Genomic DNA, 15,796 nt, shown 5'->3' with positions numbered 1-15,796 from the left:
AATTAATACTGCAGCTGCATTCAACTTAAGAAGAAAAGAGAATTGAAGATAAGGGAATCGGGTTTTGTGCAATTGTTTGAATGGTTGTGTTGCTCGCTCAAATAAACCTTATTCAAACAATACCACTGCATCTGCAGTTCTTACCAAGACAAAGTTTGGAGATTTAGAGCCTGTCTCATGACTACAGTAATCATGATTAAGATTATAAAATAAGACACAACAATGTTTTAACTTGGCTTTTGCACAACCATACACCAACTGCAGTATAACTTAGTCCTAAAAACACTGACACAATTTACTGTGTTGATAATATCCTTCTGATTAATACTAAATCTTTCATCTACACATACAAATGTACGTATAAGTAGCAAAATAAGACAAGTAGTCGCGGTACACTGCGGTTTCTCAGTAATTGTGAAAGTTGACTGATATATTTAATCTGCCACCCAATGCAGATGGAAAAAATAGAAATTGTTTACACGTTATAAATACAACAGCAAGTGGGTGAGAAGCTTAAGTTAAATTAAAGTGAGCTGTCAACGAGATTGGTTGAATTGCCACAAGTTTCTCCTTGTTTTTAATTATTCATGAAGGTATTCACATCTGAAGGAGAGGCATAAACAACACTGAGACGTTCAGAATTTTAAATAATTCATCATGTGCCAAGATCTCAAAGAAGTTTCTCTCTTTGATATTGTTCAGGTTAAATCTGCCAAGCTACTGTGTAGTTGCCTGTTGATACCCCTCAGGAGATAAATTGAGTTTCGTAGGGAAGGGGAAGTCCGTGTTTTGAGAAGCTAGAAGTCAGCGGTCTGGGCGGGAAACTGAAACAGCCACTTACCAGTAACTTATAACTTATAAGTACACGTAAAATGTTAGGTAAATCAGAAATAAGTGTTTCCTGAGCAACTTGACCTACTTGACTTCAAAATGGTGCTATTTGGGCCTTAGAAGACTCTATGAACCTGAAGCATTTGATGCCGTCATATAGATTACACAAGTAACCTATGCAGCTCAATGTTAAAAAACTTTACGAAGAAAAATACTCAGCAGGATGCAATATGTTTACTGGGAGATTAAGAAATACAAGTTAACTGTGATGATGTTATATTGAAGGAAACAGAGCTGCAGTCCAATTTAAACCCATAAGCCCACCTCATTTCCTGGTTGTTTACCTTTGTTTCCTTTTGACTTTCAGAACCACCTGTACATTCTGTTCTTCTCAGCATTTCCCTGAAACAAGACATACTAGTTTCTGTCATGCAGTGACAGGGTCAAATATTTAAGGTGCACTGAAATCCCAGGGTGATAAAGCTGAAAGGGAATTTTATTCTGCTTCATGTATGGGACTCAAATCTAATGGCATGGAAGATGAACAAATACACACTCATGGTTGCACTAACTTCACAACACATTCTGGTTCATACTTCCAATGCTAGAGCTGCTACAGCTGACAGATCCAAAGAACGAGCTGAGAATTCATTACTGAGCTACTGACATGTGGAAAAGCAATGAAATATGGATTAAGTCAGACATCAATAACTATAAATCTAGTTCGACGCAACCATCTCACCAACACGTCAGGAGAGGTCACAGGGAATGCACTGAGGGTCCTGGAGTCAGAACAAGCAATGTAATCTGTGGATGTGCAGGTGCTGTGTGTAGAGAATGATTTTGCGCTACAGGCTAAAGCTGTTTCAGTAGAACCAGGTTTCATCAAAGATGCACAACCATAAAACAGACTGTCGGGAGAATATGCTTCTGGTGATTCCTCCTTCAAAGCACAGTCCTGCGAGATTCAAGAGAGAACTATCATCTACATGCTGTTTTATGCCTGTTTATATTTGCTTCGGCTGTAGTCCTTCACTTTCAGCCCTGATTTGGACAGGGTCATCCAGAAGTCTGATCCGTAGCACAGATAAAAGCCTGGGGAAACTGCTCACCTGCTGAAGCTCACACACCAGAGAGCCGTCCTGCAGACATCTGCCTCGCTCTGCCTCACCACTTAGCAGCCAGACTGAGGCAGCAGCTTGCTGAAAAGCACTATGGCAATTGAAAGGGGAGAGTTGGTTATGACTGCACTCTTATCTGGAGACCCCTTCCGAATGTGGGGCTCACAAAACTAGTGGTGTGGGAAGGTATTGCTATCTGTTTGACAGATGCCAGAAACCATAAAAATTCTGCCGGCAGGCATATTTCCTGGGTGAAATAGTAGCAGCATCTCATGCAACAATCTGATAAAAAACAAGAAAATACGAAGAACTGCTTCGTTTTGCTGCACACAGCTGAGGTGGCTGACACCGGCTCCATTAGGATCCATGGGCCTTTGATCAAATCCGATTGCAACTGTTATGCATGCCCGTAATGCATATTAGGGAGCATAGTGGAATAAAGAGGATGCACAGCTAGGTGAGATTCAAACATGACGATGGGTAATATCTATAACAGGACTGAATGTGCATTCTTTTGCCCTGAGCCTGGGAAGTTGAGTCTTAAGATGCCGAGCAGCAGTTTGACCTGAACTTCCTCAGAGCTCATCTAATCCCTGCAGACCTCCGCCTACACACCACACCACATAATTCCTGACCCAAAGAAGTAAGCAGCCCTGCAAAGGTCCAAATCATGTTGAGTAAGATGGTCATATGCCATCTGAGCTGTAATAGCTTCAGGGGACTGCAACACCCCAACAGGCTTATATTTCCACAATATGGAAACAGAAGTTGAGAAAGTGTGTGGGGTGTAATGAATTGGAAAGATGTTCTTTGCCTGTTTTCAATGTGTTATAGAATATAACTTTTGCCATTACGAAATGTTTGTATATGGGTTATTTTGAATCTTAGCTTATATACAAAACATTACATTTCCATTTGATGCATTCAAATAACAATGCATCATTGAAATCCCATGTTGCAGAAACACATGTGTCTTTATGGCTGTGGGCTGATTGCTGCCCTGTCACATAATAAGGAACACCTATGAGGAGAGCCAGACAGGGCCAGTATCACACGCTGGGAAGCCCACATTAGTGACAGTGCTGCGCCTGCTGGTGATTGATCCTTCAAACAAGTCCTGTTGTCATTGCCAGCACTGTCTCTGTTAGAGCTTCCCTTCAAGCACTCACAGGTTGTTTATGTGATGCTGCAGTGCTTTTCAAACCCACAGGCTCTTAATGGTCATCCAAACACATTATATCACTGAGGTGTTCACGTATACAACTTTGTCCACTCGTGTTTAAATGAACAGAGAGGTGGCTCTAGTGTTTCTTGATGAAGATAAACAGTGCTTTGATCACTACACTGTAAAAATGTAATTGGTGGCTGCCTTAAAACTTTGAAGTAACTGAACCAGTGTCCAGGGTTTGTTCAGTTGATTAAACATTTTAATGAAAACTCACTAAGTCAAATGAACTGAATTCTAATTAAATCAGATCGTTTCCAAACAGGGACATGTCGGTTAACTAACATAATTTAGGAAGTTACAGTAGTGATAGAGTATTGCTATCACAGCCACAGTTGTGGTTGTTTAAGACGTTGGCACCGGGTTGCCATAATTTATATAAAAAGCACCTCCATTGCAACTTTTGCACTAATTAGTAAAGGTAGTGCAGTTGCTAATTATTCAAATGTAAAAACATATAGTTTAAAACAAAAAAATAAGTAGAATGGCACTCAGTTCAGCACAAACCTATGCCAAGGCTCTACAGTCCCCTTATGAAACCACTTTTAAATTCACTAACCCTAACCCTGTAAACAGTGAATGTTGGGTGGAGGCCGTCTGGATTTTGACAGAAACAGATTGACTTAATGGACGCAGCGAACACGTGGTTAGTTATGTTAACTAGACGTGTCCTTTTACAGTTCTTCTGCCCTTATGCGTGTTCTGCTTCTACACTAGTATCAGTGTTCATGACTCCTTTGGTAGAAGTAAATTATTAAGAAAGACTAACCTATTGCTTTGTCATTCTGGTTTGCTTTAGTTCTAATAAGAAAAGGCAACACAACTCAAAAATACATATGGTAAGTTTCAAAAGTAGAGAGGAAGGATCTCATTAAGAGTTTCTGACTTATAAAGAACGTTAACTCCAGTTTCCGAGTCATTACTATGATTTTTCTGCCTCAAACCCAAAAAGAGAAGTATGAGTCCCACAGTCTTTCAACATAATTACAGAGTGCCCACATTTAATCGGGTTATATTGTCAATGCAGATCATTACATGACCAAGTCTGTAATTATACTTTCATCTGATTACACTGAGTTCATTTCCTTAAAATCATGACGTTTTACAGTGTGGGGACCAAATTGACAGAACTTGACATGTGGAAATATTGTCAGCACTTAACGTTATAATTAGCACAGTTAGCTGAGGGGGTCACACTCAACACATACCTGTGGTGCAGCGATGATGTTGTTATGTTTGACAGAAGGACTCTAAGGACTCAGAGAAAGCTCTATCCACTGTTCTTGGCATTTTATTTTACACCCTGCAGAACAACTGGATTTGAAGGTACAGCAGTAGTATGCAGTGTAATCTAATGCAACTACCCTGCAATGAATTTCACCTTTATGAGGTTGTTACAGTTTTGTTGACACTGTGTCAGAGAACGGTTCATGCTACTTTAGAGGATTTTCAGAGGCAGTTTTATTTCTGCAGTTTCTTTCTGTTGCATTGTTCCAAAGGCTGCTTGTTATATTGTGTCCATTGGCATTTACATAAGTGTGTGTTTCTGAAAGGTCCTGAGAGTGAATATGGGCATATTAGTATGCATATCTTTAACACAGAACGTGTTTATGTGCGTGTGAGGGAGATGAAATAGGAAATAGTGAGACTTGGGGGTCAAGTAAGCCAACGCACACGCTTCTCAAACACTGCCTTCACTCGCCTCTTTTTTTTATTTACAGCACAACAAACAATGACAGCATGCAAAGCTCATCTGCTGTAACTTATGCATGATCCTCACAAGGCGCAGTGGAGATTGGACGAAGCGTTGGCTAATGCTATTCATGGAATGGAACAGCATCCATTAGCTTTCTATTTCAAACACTAACCTTTTACAAGTCGTGTGGTTTAGGCATTGACGTGACCTTATGAATACTAACCATGTATAATCTTTTCATCTGCATTCAGGGCTTGCATTACATTGCTTTGGCCTACAGCTCGCTGTCACACAGCTATTGTGTATCGGCTGCAACCACTGGCTGTGGCATATCAAGGACTGCTACCACGGCCGTTCATACTGACACACGGCAGTGTTGTTTTTTAATACAGGCTGGAAGATGGAGCTCATGAAACAGATCGAGCCATTTGTTGTGAAGAGGGAAATTGAATTGGAGATGTAGGGTACGGTAAACACAGGGCCACCTGTGTTAATGAGATTGCTGTGGTTGGAGCTGCATAAAGCATCCATCCGACTGCCTTTCTTGTTTATTTCGAGTCAGATCAATAGATTTTGGTCTTGCTTTACAGAATCCTACTGAAAAGGTCAATGACAAACAAGAGAAGGAAAGACCTGCATTATTACCTGGCTGTGCTTAAAACTCAATCAGCTGAGCCTCCAGGCTCAGCGGTGATTGACCAGGCTTTATGGGGACCTCCGCAGATAAGCCTCAGTCTGTCTCCTCATTGTGTTTGTGTGGAAACTAAGATGGACAGAGTCAACAGGTGGTGCAGATTTTCGTCAAAGTTTCACCACAGCGCTGACAATAAAACTTTAAATACTTAAAGCTGAGGAATGAAAATAGAAAGTGTAGCGGAGAATAAGCACAGAAAAAAATCTGTGTTGAGGAATCGTTCTTTTTCAGCTCTGAAACATATTTCATAAAGATATAGCACATAGAACAGACAGTAGCAGGTTAAATCAATTGACCGTTGCTGTTTTTTTCTTGTTGTTCTGCAGTTCACAGACCTTTCCTGATCTTGACATAATATGATGAAACTGAACTTTGACTCAAGAGAGAAGTTAAAGCCAACGTCTGTGAACATGTCTACTCCTGTTAATCCGCAATATCAGATGTGTCAGTATATGGATTAAGCTGAACTGAAACAATTGCTTGAATGATTTCACATGAACATTGCAGGAGTTTTTGTGATTGTGAATTCAACTGTTGAACAAAGGATTTGTTTCTTAATCTGCCCCTTCCCTCATGATCAACTCGAGTTTACTCTGCATTTAATCGACCTTTCAGATAATTTTCACTCTGTTCATACATTCCTATCTTTATGTTCCTTTTTAGGTTTAGCTGATATAATTGATAAAATATCCCATAAAACATATTTACACATCTGACAGAGATGGAGCGACATTAGCATTGACTATGACTCATATTTCTTGATCAATTCAAGTCCAATATTTATTATGGTTTTCTGTTAAGACTGTTAAACATAAAATGTAACCAAAAGATACTTTAACACTGCAGAATAAAGATAAATCACTCTTAAACTATTACTAAGGAGGTTATGATTTAGTTTTGTTTGTTTGTCTGTTATAGACAAGACTACACAAATACTACTGGACACATTACAATGAAACTGGGTGGAGAGATGCTGTATGGGTCATGGAAGAACCCATTCATTTGTTGTGCAGATTTAGGTCATGACGCAGATCCAGGTTTTTTTTTCACCTGTTAAGGAAACTTATATTCATGACTTTGTGCAGTATGGTGCAGATCCAAATACAAATTCAGATCTAGTGAATTTGAATGTGGTTTCATAAGGGGACTGTACAGTGGCTGTGGTGTGCACTCTGCTGTGTGTCCATTCATTACACCCAAAAGATTCCTTTCATATAAAAGTATTAATTTGATCCATTGTGAACATAAAACATATAGCAGTTCAAATAAAAAATGAAACATTAATAACACTACATTTTGACACACAGTAATTCACAATCGTAAATCACATCCGTACAAACCTGTTCAACCCCATCACCTGGGTGTGGTACAGCTTTGCTCTGGCTCTATACTTATGAGATTTCTCTGGAGATAGAGTTGATACATTACAGTGGCCTGGCAAAAAGGTTCACCTTTTTTCTCACCCCCTGCCTTAAGTGTGATATGGTGCTACTCTTCAACTGAGCACTTTTTAATTTGTCATTGCAGGTGCAGTTATCTCATCCTCGATGGAGCTCTGGAAAGGCTGGAGATGTGTATCTGCTCCGCATAGAAAGAGGCTTAGCTCACTGTGGTTTGATAAGGTATCACTTAAATTTCATTGTGGATGGTTGGAACAGTTTGCCTGGCCTTTGGTGCATTTCTGCGGATCTGTCATCCACTCCCCTTAAGTTGGGACTGGCGGTGGGATGGCTGAGAATCTATCAGTACTGGAGACATGGGAGCAAAATAGAACACCATAAACTACATCAAGGACCTAATAGATTTATTGATTAGCAAGCCTTCCACGAGTTCCAATTCACTGTGATACAGTAGATTCAGCAGATGAAATCCTGCTGCTGCAGGCAGTTGACCAGAATTATGGGACCTATTTGTATTCCCAAACCAGAACAACCAGATGCCTTTTCTCTATTCCATCCCTCACATTCAACCTCTAGCTTTTTCTTCCTCTTACCTCAAACCACCCATTGGCTGGACAGTTCAAAGCATCCTCTACACTTATGCCTGTAATAACCAGCCTCAATTAAAAATGGATTTCTCACTTATTCTCCGAGACAATCGTGCATGCAGTAATATAAATTAGTACACACAAGCATTGCAGCATTTATTTACTAACAAGCCTATGTGCATGTGCTCCCTGTCCTCCATTTAATCTGGTTCTTGCATTATTTTTGGTCTTGGAGTGACAGTACTCTTAATGCAGTGATAATGAATAGGCCTCCGGGAGTCTTTGCTGACTTGCAGGAGCCGGATAATAAAATTAGCAAAACCACTGAGGGCCTGTTAACGGCATGAGGCCCCCTATAGGGTAGAAAAAGAAAGCAGGACTGGGGTATCAATGTGGTGTGATGTGCAGAGTAAGGCTGACAATATCCAACGCACAAATTTCCACAGAGAAGCACATTGTAGGATGGAGTATAAGCAGCACTGGTCTCGGAGAGGTTGAGACTGTACCTGTTACTTTATTTGCAGCAAGGCTGATGCAGCTACCTTGTTCTCACCCTGTTTGATACTGATATACACTGATATTTAAGTGTGGATGGTTATTTGAAGTTCTCACAATAGCTGTTCTCAGAAGGCTATTTTCCCTCAATCAGCAGAAGCGTAATCCCTGTTTACACAATGATTGGACATTTTAAATCCCAGAAAATTATTCATCTTAAAACAAAAATTCTATTTCACTCAAATCCACAAGAGTGTTCTTCACATTGGTATCACTCATTATTAAAGTGATTCAACCCTATTGAATGCTTTACCTTTACATAAACCTGCCCTCCTGAATAATGAGGAAACAAAGCAGTCGCAACCACAAACAATTCCAACTTTTCCACTAAACTTAGCCTGAAAAAATAATAAAGTAGGAATAGGTCTCTTTCTCTACTGAGATTATTCAGTTTGCATCAAAACACAGTTAAACCATCGTTATTCCTCCAGCATAGTTGAGGCCCTGCTAAGGTCTGTGTGGTGTATATTTTATCATCAGAGTAAGTACACAAGACTCTGTTCAGTTATACAATCCAATGGCCAATTTATTGCCTTAGTCTTCATCTCTCTTAATCTGAGACACTCCTAGAGAAAACAAACAGAGCCTGACCCGAGCCTATTCAAATCGAGTTGGGTCCACACTCTAATGCTGGTGCCAGTTGCCATGTGCTCCATTGGATTTGAAGGCATTCTCAGGCAGATTCAGCAGAACAAAAAACTGATACCTAACCAACCTTTGCACACTGGTGGTACTGTTATCACCTGCCATTTCTCATTTTTCCTTCAGTCAGTCTCTGATCGTAAGGCCACAGTTGGAAGCACAGGAAAGAACACGAATGAAATGACAAAAAGAAAAAAAAAGTTTAAAAGACTGTTTCAGCTTGTGCAGCTTACTGCAGAGAAAACATCTGCCATGGTTCAGGCGTGCCGAGGGAGTGCACAAGGAAGAGTGGGCACACAAATCCCCAAAACCACAACCACCCACACAGAAAATAAGACAGATATGAGAGTGATCAGACACAGAGGCAGTAAACTCCTCTCAGGGGTTGCACAGTGCTGTGAAAGAAGCTCTCCGCTATGGAATGATGGTTGCTATGCCTTGCCACAAGCTCCTATGTTACCCATTTCATCCACCTTAAGACAATGGCTAATGTTCACACCATATTCTAGATGGTTTTCAGAAAAAGCTTCATGCCGGCGTTATCTTTGTTATATACGCAGTGATTTAATTATTGCTCTATGCAGCAACAGATTTACTAATCTTCTTGTACTATCGCTCAGAAAGCTTAACAGTCAGCTATAACAGGATGTAACGACAGCCTGTATACCATGTTTTACAGCCATATAACTTAGCCATTAAAGCAGGTATGGCACAGGAGAAAACTCACCTAAAAGATAATGAATTGAAGTAATATGTTGTTTCATTTTGAAGTAATATATTTGCAGTAAAGAATAGGATATTTGACAGTAAAAACGACATGCAGAGAAATAAAAGTACAAGAGGAGATAGTGGAGAGTTTTTTCTGCTGACAGTGTTGACATGATGCTTCTAGAAAATACTACAGAAAGGGTTTGACTTACAGAAGAGAAGTTGTGAGCTCCGCAGGGCTCTCCTCTGTATTTGCACGAGAGCAGCATGTCATCCAGTTGGTGGCTCAGTCTGTCCATAAACTCCAGGTTGGTTCCCTCAAAGTTTCTGGGTGGCAGAAAGAGCCTGAAGTCCGACAGCTTCCTGAACCAGACCCGACGGTCCTCCTGAAGCAAGTCCAGAACCATGGGCCTCACTGTCCGGTTAGCCAGCAGCAGGCCCAACCAGTGTCCAGCAAAATACAAGTCACTCTTGGTGAGCTTGTAGAGGCGGATAGGGTTGTTGTTACAGATTGTGACTGTGGGGAAGGCCAGTTCTTTGGCCCACTCGGCGTGGACCCGTGTGTATGTGGGGAAGGAAAGCCAGTGAAGTACACGGTTGGAGGACCAGGACAGAAGCAGCCCCAGGGAGGTACAGAGGGCCAGCAGCCAGAAGGCCCTGCGGCCCACTGAGCCACCAGGGACACAAACGTGCCTCAGGCCATGCAGGCGTGTCCTTGACAACAGAGTGGAAGATACCCGGGCCAGAGTTGGCCTTGTAGGATGCCGCTGACAGCCCTTTCTGATCATGGCTGGGGATCCCCGCCGGAGACAGCGCCCCTCCAGGGCCATCGCTGCCCACAGCGCTCCTACAGCCGCTGGAAAGGCTTCATTTCCAAGCCAGGCCTCAGGGGCTGGGGCCCACATGTAGCTCCAGGATAAATCCACTACTGTAATCCACACCAGGATATCTGTTTGGCCTTATGAAAATGAATGACCAATGCAGTCTTAACTGTAAATACACTGCACCGTATGCACACTAGGAAGTAGCCTCACCGATAGCAGTGCTTTTTGATGTCCTCTTCTTCTGGTAGTGCAGGAGATGTGATGAAAAGCTACTTGTTGGTCATCTCTCCCGGACTCTTTATGTGAGAGTGCTTCAATCATCCAACTCAGCAGGGGAAGGAGAAAAAAATCAGCTGGGCAAATGTGCTCCAAGGAAGGTGGCTTCTACATGAGTGACTCTAGCATCCACCGCAGTTAGTGTGACAGTGAACACGAGAGGATGAGACAGAGAGAGCAAGGCAAGAGGAGGAGGGAGGGGAAGAGAGAGGGAGCGAGGAGGGTAGAATACAAAATACCAAGGGCTAAGCAGAGAGGACAAAAAACGTCAAATGAAAGAGAGGAAGGTAATTAAAATAATGAGATGACAGTGGAGGAAACTGGTTGGTGGGGTGCAGTCTGGCAGTAGAGGGCTTGCCTTGTTCCTGCGCGGTGGTTTTTCTTCTCTTGAGTTAAGTGTGTGTTCTTTGGCTTCGCTGTCTTGCAGAGCTGTTTGGCAGCCAGAGGCAGCAATCAGTTCCTTTTCGCTCTTCAGTGTGAGGCTTTAACTGACTTCACAAAAGTCTCCCCCGCTCATTTGTTTTCTTTCCCACTTTGCAGTCTCACTTCCAATGCCTCGACTTCCGTGAGATGTTAGTGGTCTGCACCTTGTCTCTCCTCCCACTTAGCTTTAAACAGTCTTAGAAGGTCCTGCAGGTATTCACAGGGTGGCTTCATCTTGTGGCCGACCTCCTTTCCAGCACCACAGCTACAGTGAGACACACGCTACAATACACTTTCACATGGAGAAGGAGGCACTGATGCGCACACACGGACATGCATTCACAGTGGTTTCCTGCGGGAAACCAGACCAGAGATAATCTGTTCTGTCACACTCTGATCTCAACATCTCTCTTCTTTTCTCTGTCTCCTGGTAATTTTCTCTTCTTTTTCCTCTCTAGTTTTCTCTCCTCAACTCAAAGACAGCATCTCTAGTTTCAATATTTCTCTCTTGTCTTCAGTCCTCTTTCTAAAAATACACTCACCAAATCAAATCCATCAACTTGCCCTCACGCTCCTCCTCCTCCTCTTTGCTTTTGTGTCAGTCAAGCCCCGTAAGCTCGACCTCCTGTCAGGCTCCCTCTCTTCTTCCTCCTCCTTCTCGTCTTCTTTTCCACTTTGTGCACGCACTCCCTCGCTTCTCTGCTCCGTCAGGACGGGCTCCTCTGTGCGCTTTCTTCCCTCTGTGTCCTTGTCAGTTTCATCCAGCTTTCTCCCTCTCGCTGCTCCAAATGACTTCTCTCCCCTCAGTGGTCTCTCTCCGTTTTGTTCGCCCTCCCTCTCTCGTGGTCTCTCGCGTTTTGCTCCGGGTTTTCAGGCAGCTTGTCCTCCCGTTGCACCTCTTCTCCTCCTCCTGCGCCACAGCTCTGTCCACGCAGCCTGTGAGCCCGTCACTGATGAGAGCGCTTGTCTCTCTGTGCGCGCTGTCCTTTGCACACCCCCTCCGTTTGTCTGCCGCTGCTGTTGCTGAGCCACTTAGCTACAGAGCATTGAGAAACTGCTGAGTGCATGTATGAGGATGTCTGTGTGCATCAGTGAAGAACAGCATGTCAGGGGCTCTCCACTGGGAGTATACTTAAATAAATATTCAATCTATTCAATTTGTCAATGCTCATTATTTTGATATAATTTAACTGTTAGTCCTTTGGGGGAAAAAAATTGTTTTAGAAAAAAAATCCTACTTAGAAGACATTTTAGTTTAGTTTTTTATCATTTTTTTGTCACACACATTCTTCAATTATGTTCTGAGGTTGTTCCCAATATTTGATGTACACAGTATTTTTTGTGTATGTTTACAAGATTTCCTCTACTCTTGTGAAATTAGGTTTTGCTTGTTGACACAATTGTGATACATTTCTATAAATGTATAAGTTGAGTTTAGTCTCATTTTAGTTGTTAAATAAAGTAAACAAGTAAACAGTCTGTGTGGAGAAGAGGCGGAACACATTGACCGAAATGCATTTACCATCGGCTTTTTAATCTGTATTTATACACAGATAGCTATACATTGAGTTTAGCTAAAATGTCTTTTGGAAAACATCAATAAATAGTGTCGCTGTTTGTGTTTTGTGTGAAGAAACCGTGACTTGAGTGATAAAATAAACTACTTTTATTGTAAACAGTGTCAAATGTAAAATGTCCCACTCTCTGCATATTGTTTGTCACAATTCTATAATACCAGTTTTTTGTTATAGATAAAAAGAGACAATATAGGCTACCAGATGAGATTTTTTTAAGCTCTCAAATATCAATAGCATGTATACTTTCAAAACTTAAAGTATTGGTTGGGCTCTATGGACTTCTACATATATACATTTTAACTATATTAACTATATGTGTTTGGAGACCTTGATTGCCTCCCTCCACCCATGATTGTCCCTGCTGGTTGGTGCAGTTGTGTAACTCAGCTCCTTACCCCCTCACACTGAACCCTAAATGCTGTTTTTCAAGAGAAGGATGGAAAAAACACAAATGTGGAAAACAGAGAGATAATAGGGAGGAAAATGGGCGAAGACAAATTATTGCCAGCAACTACAATTGGTCATATTTTATCTTCCTTAGAGCTGTTTTTCCATCTTGGAGCGTGTCCTTAGTTTAAACACCCTCATAACAGCACTCTGTTTTGTACCATATAAAGAGAGACTTTTTGTACCATTTTGGCTGCTTTAATGCTAAAAGATTAGTTCATACATGGCCTGCCAATATCACATCTGCAAAAAAACTAAATCTCTGTCCGACAGTCAAGTTAAATAGGCTTCATCAATACGAGTGAACTGAAAGCATCTGAGCCAACTCGGTGAAAGTGCTCTTATTCACTCACTGCTATAATGCACAGTTTTATAAAATTCAAGGTTATGCCTATTAGCATTCATCAGCTTCTGCCTGTAACACCATTTTATCCCTGTGTGATGAATTCAGGGTATTTTGTATTTTGCTTACATTTTTTAAATTTTAATTTCTTAATTGAATTCCCCAGAACTGCTCTCTGACTCTGTATAAAGAGTTAGAATAAAACATAAAATCTGAATGCAAAAACTGCAGTTGTGTACATGTCATGACTTACCAAAGCTATAACCTATATTATCATACAGTTTTGAAATAACACAAGTTGAGACGAATACCGAACTCTCTACAAGATCAACACACGTAGCTTTTCAGTGTTGAATGTTTAGCAACAGTGTGTGCTGATTCCCTGTGATTTTATATTAAAATAGGACATGAAAAGACATTTTACCTTGGGTAAGCCCACACATGAGCCTCAAGAAAGCTTTCACACTGTCAAAAGAAATTAATGTACGGACCTAAAACGGCATGAGCACGCATTACACGCATGCACCATGCAACACGTCTTCCAAAATCGGCCAAACAGAGACTGTGAAAATGTTGAAGGAGTAAAACACCTCCATGTGTAATGCTTAAACAGACCCAATACAAAGAACAGGAGTGCAGGATTGAAATGTCAAATGCATGCACACGCACTTATTTCCTCTAACACTTACTGTATTTTAGAGGGACACACACACACACACACAAACACACACACACAGCCTACAGCTAGAATCGGAGGCAGCCTTCCAGAGCCTGGATCTACAGGCTGAATAATTAGCCTGGAGCCATAAAAAGGGTTTCTCAGTCCAGCTACGCACTCAGTGTAAAGAGGAGCTCAAAGGCTCAACATATCTAATTTCCAATTCTAAAACATAAGGGAAATCACTGATTAATTAGGGATATAACCAACCTAAAAATCAGATACAATTACACATCATTCTATAGCTGCAAGGACATGGGCATGCACACGATTCCCTATAAAATATTCCTGTATGCTTTCATCAACAACACTGTCTGAGATCAAACGACACATGGTGGAGCAGAATGCAAATATAATCCACTATTATACATTCACAGATTCATATTAATGAGGCACAGGATGTGTCGAAGAATGTCGGATTAAAACATACTCCATGGGTAAGCAGTGGCTCTGAAAGTCGGTCACAAGGAAGGCAACAGTTGATCATGATTTATAAGGGTGCAGGCGTCATGTTGGCCTTGTCTGTGAAAGCGCAGGTGAGGCTGTGACACTGGCAAGTAGATGAAAGACGAGGGAGGTGAGTAAAACCGGTGTATCTCTCAGTGGGCTGTCATTCATCAAAACCCCAGCCTGATTTAAAATGACGGGGATAGCAGGAAAAGCAATCAATGGCTTTTCTCTAAGTCTTCTAATATGACTGCAGTCCCACTTATCAACTGGGGGAAAAAAGCTTTCACTGGGAGGGGTGGGCCTCCTCACCTTCTGCCTTCTCCTTGAACTCAGTGGCTTTTAAATGAATAGAAAGGATAAATCTCTGGGTAGCCACTGATTAAGTCAAAAGATTGATGGTGTGGTGGTGGATGCTCATTTAATCGTCATTATGTCTAATAGGTGCTGTCAGAGTTCATGGAATAATCTCGAGATGGTTTCCTTTGTGATGAGGCAGTGGAGGTTTCTCAGGGCCTGCCCATCATCATTGGAGCTGCCGTCACTGACGAGAACAGGTTGTGCTGCGACGCTCATTTGCGGCAAGAGCCATGGCTCTATACTGCCATCATTATCACTTTGTATATGTGATGGATATATATTCCATTGTTTAACTTTCTGCTCCAGGTTTAACCTTAAACCCGTTGCGGCTTTTTGCATGACCATAAAAATGTTTGATGTAGCTGAGGCAGGCAGAACTGTCCCTGCTACATTTTTCTCCCCTGCACAAGAGTTTAGCTCGGAGGTATTATATGGTTGAAGCTGCTTTAGACCCTCATAAGTTCAGTAAAAAAATACTCTTCATCTATTATAACCCTTCCAGTACCTCCCTCAAGTCCCTATGGAGTTCTCTGGTGAACAAATGGTTATGTTTACACGCAGTGTAACACTTTCTGTGTATCCTGAAGGTCCAACAGAACCAGTTGAATGCATTTCCTCTTTGTAAAATATTACACCATTTTAAAGGAATCTTATTCGCTTCAGTAGCCATCTTCTTATGTGCTTTGGGTGGTTCATTGCAAGGTTTCTTGCCACATGAATGCTACCAGTTGTCAATCGATGAAAAAGCAGGGCCACACTCATAAAAAAACTACTGTTCAAAATCAGCAGATGGTACCTTTAAAACAACATTACAATATTATTTTTGGGCCCTTGGGTGCAGCAGACCAAGCTGAATACAAAACACAGACATACTATCACACTATAAAGTGGTCTGGCGCTTTAGCTTGGTAAGACTTTTTAA

The 15,796-nt window shown here is 41.5% G+C and overlaps 1 protein-coding gene across 3 annotated transcripts in view; it reads right to left on the bottom strand.

Annotated features, from left to right (window-relative positions):
- Window positions 1-15,796, bottom strand: part of asic2 (acid-sensing (proton-gated) ion channel 2) — a 326,739-nt gene that overhangs the window by 89,605 nt on the left and 221,338 nt on the right. Inside the window, exon 1 of one of the 3 annotated variants that reach the window (XM_020094108.2) lies at window positions 9,672-12,000. The exons of the other annotated variants lie outside the window; for them this stretch is intronic. Coding sequence (XP_019949667.2) covers window positions 9,672-10,364 — 693 coding nt within the window. The 5' untranslated portion in view covers window positions 10,365-12,000. Of the gene's footprint in view, window positions 1-9,671; window positions 12,001-15,796 lie in introns of those variants that run through there. 3 annotated transcript variants of the gene reach the window in all.

Source organism: Paralichthys olivaceus, chromosome 5 (assembly GCF_024713975.1).
Source record: "Paralichthys olivaceus isolate ysfri-2021 chromosome 5, ASM2471397v2, whole genome shotgun sequence".
Taxonomy (NCBI): Eukaryota; Metazoa; Chordata; class Actinopteri; order Pleuronectiformes; family Paralichthyidae; genus Paralichthys; species Paralichthys olivaceus.
Note: the sequence above shows the minus strand (reverse complement) of the source record. Positions and strands in the feature narration are given on the sequence as shown.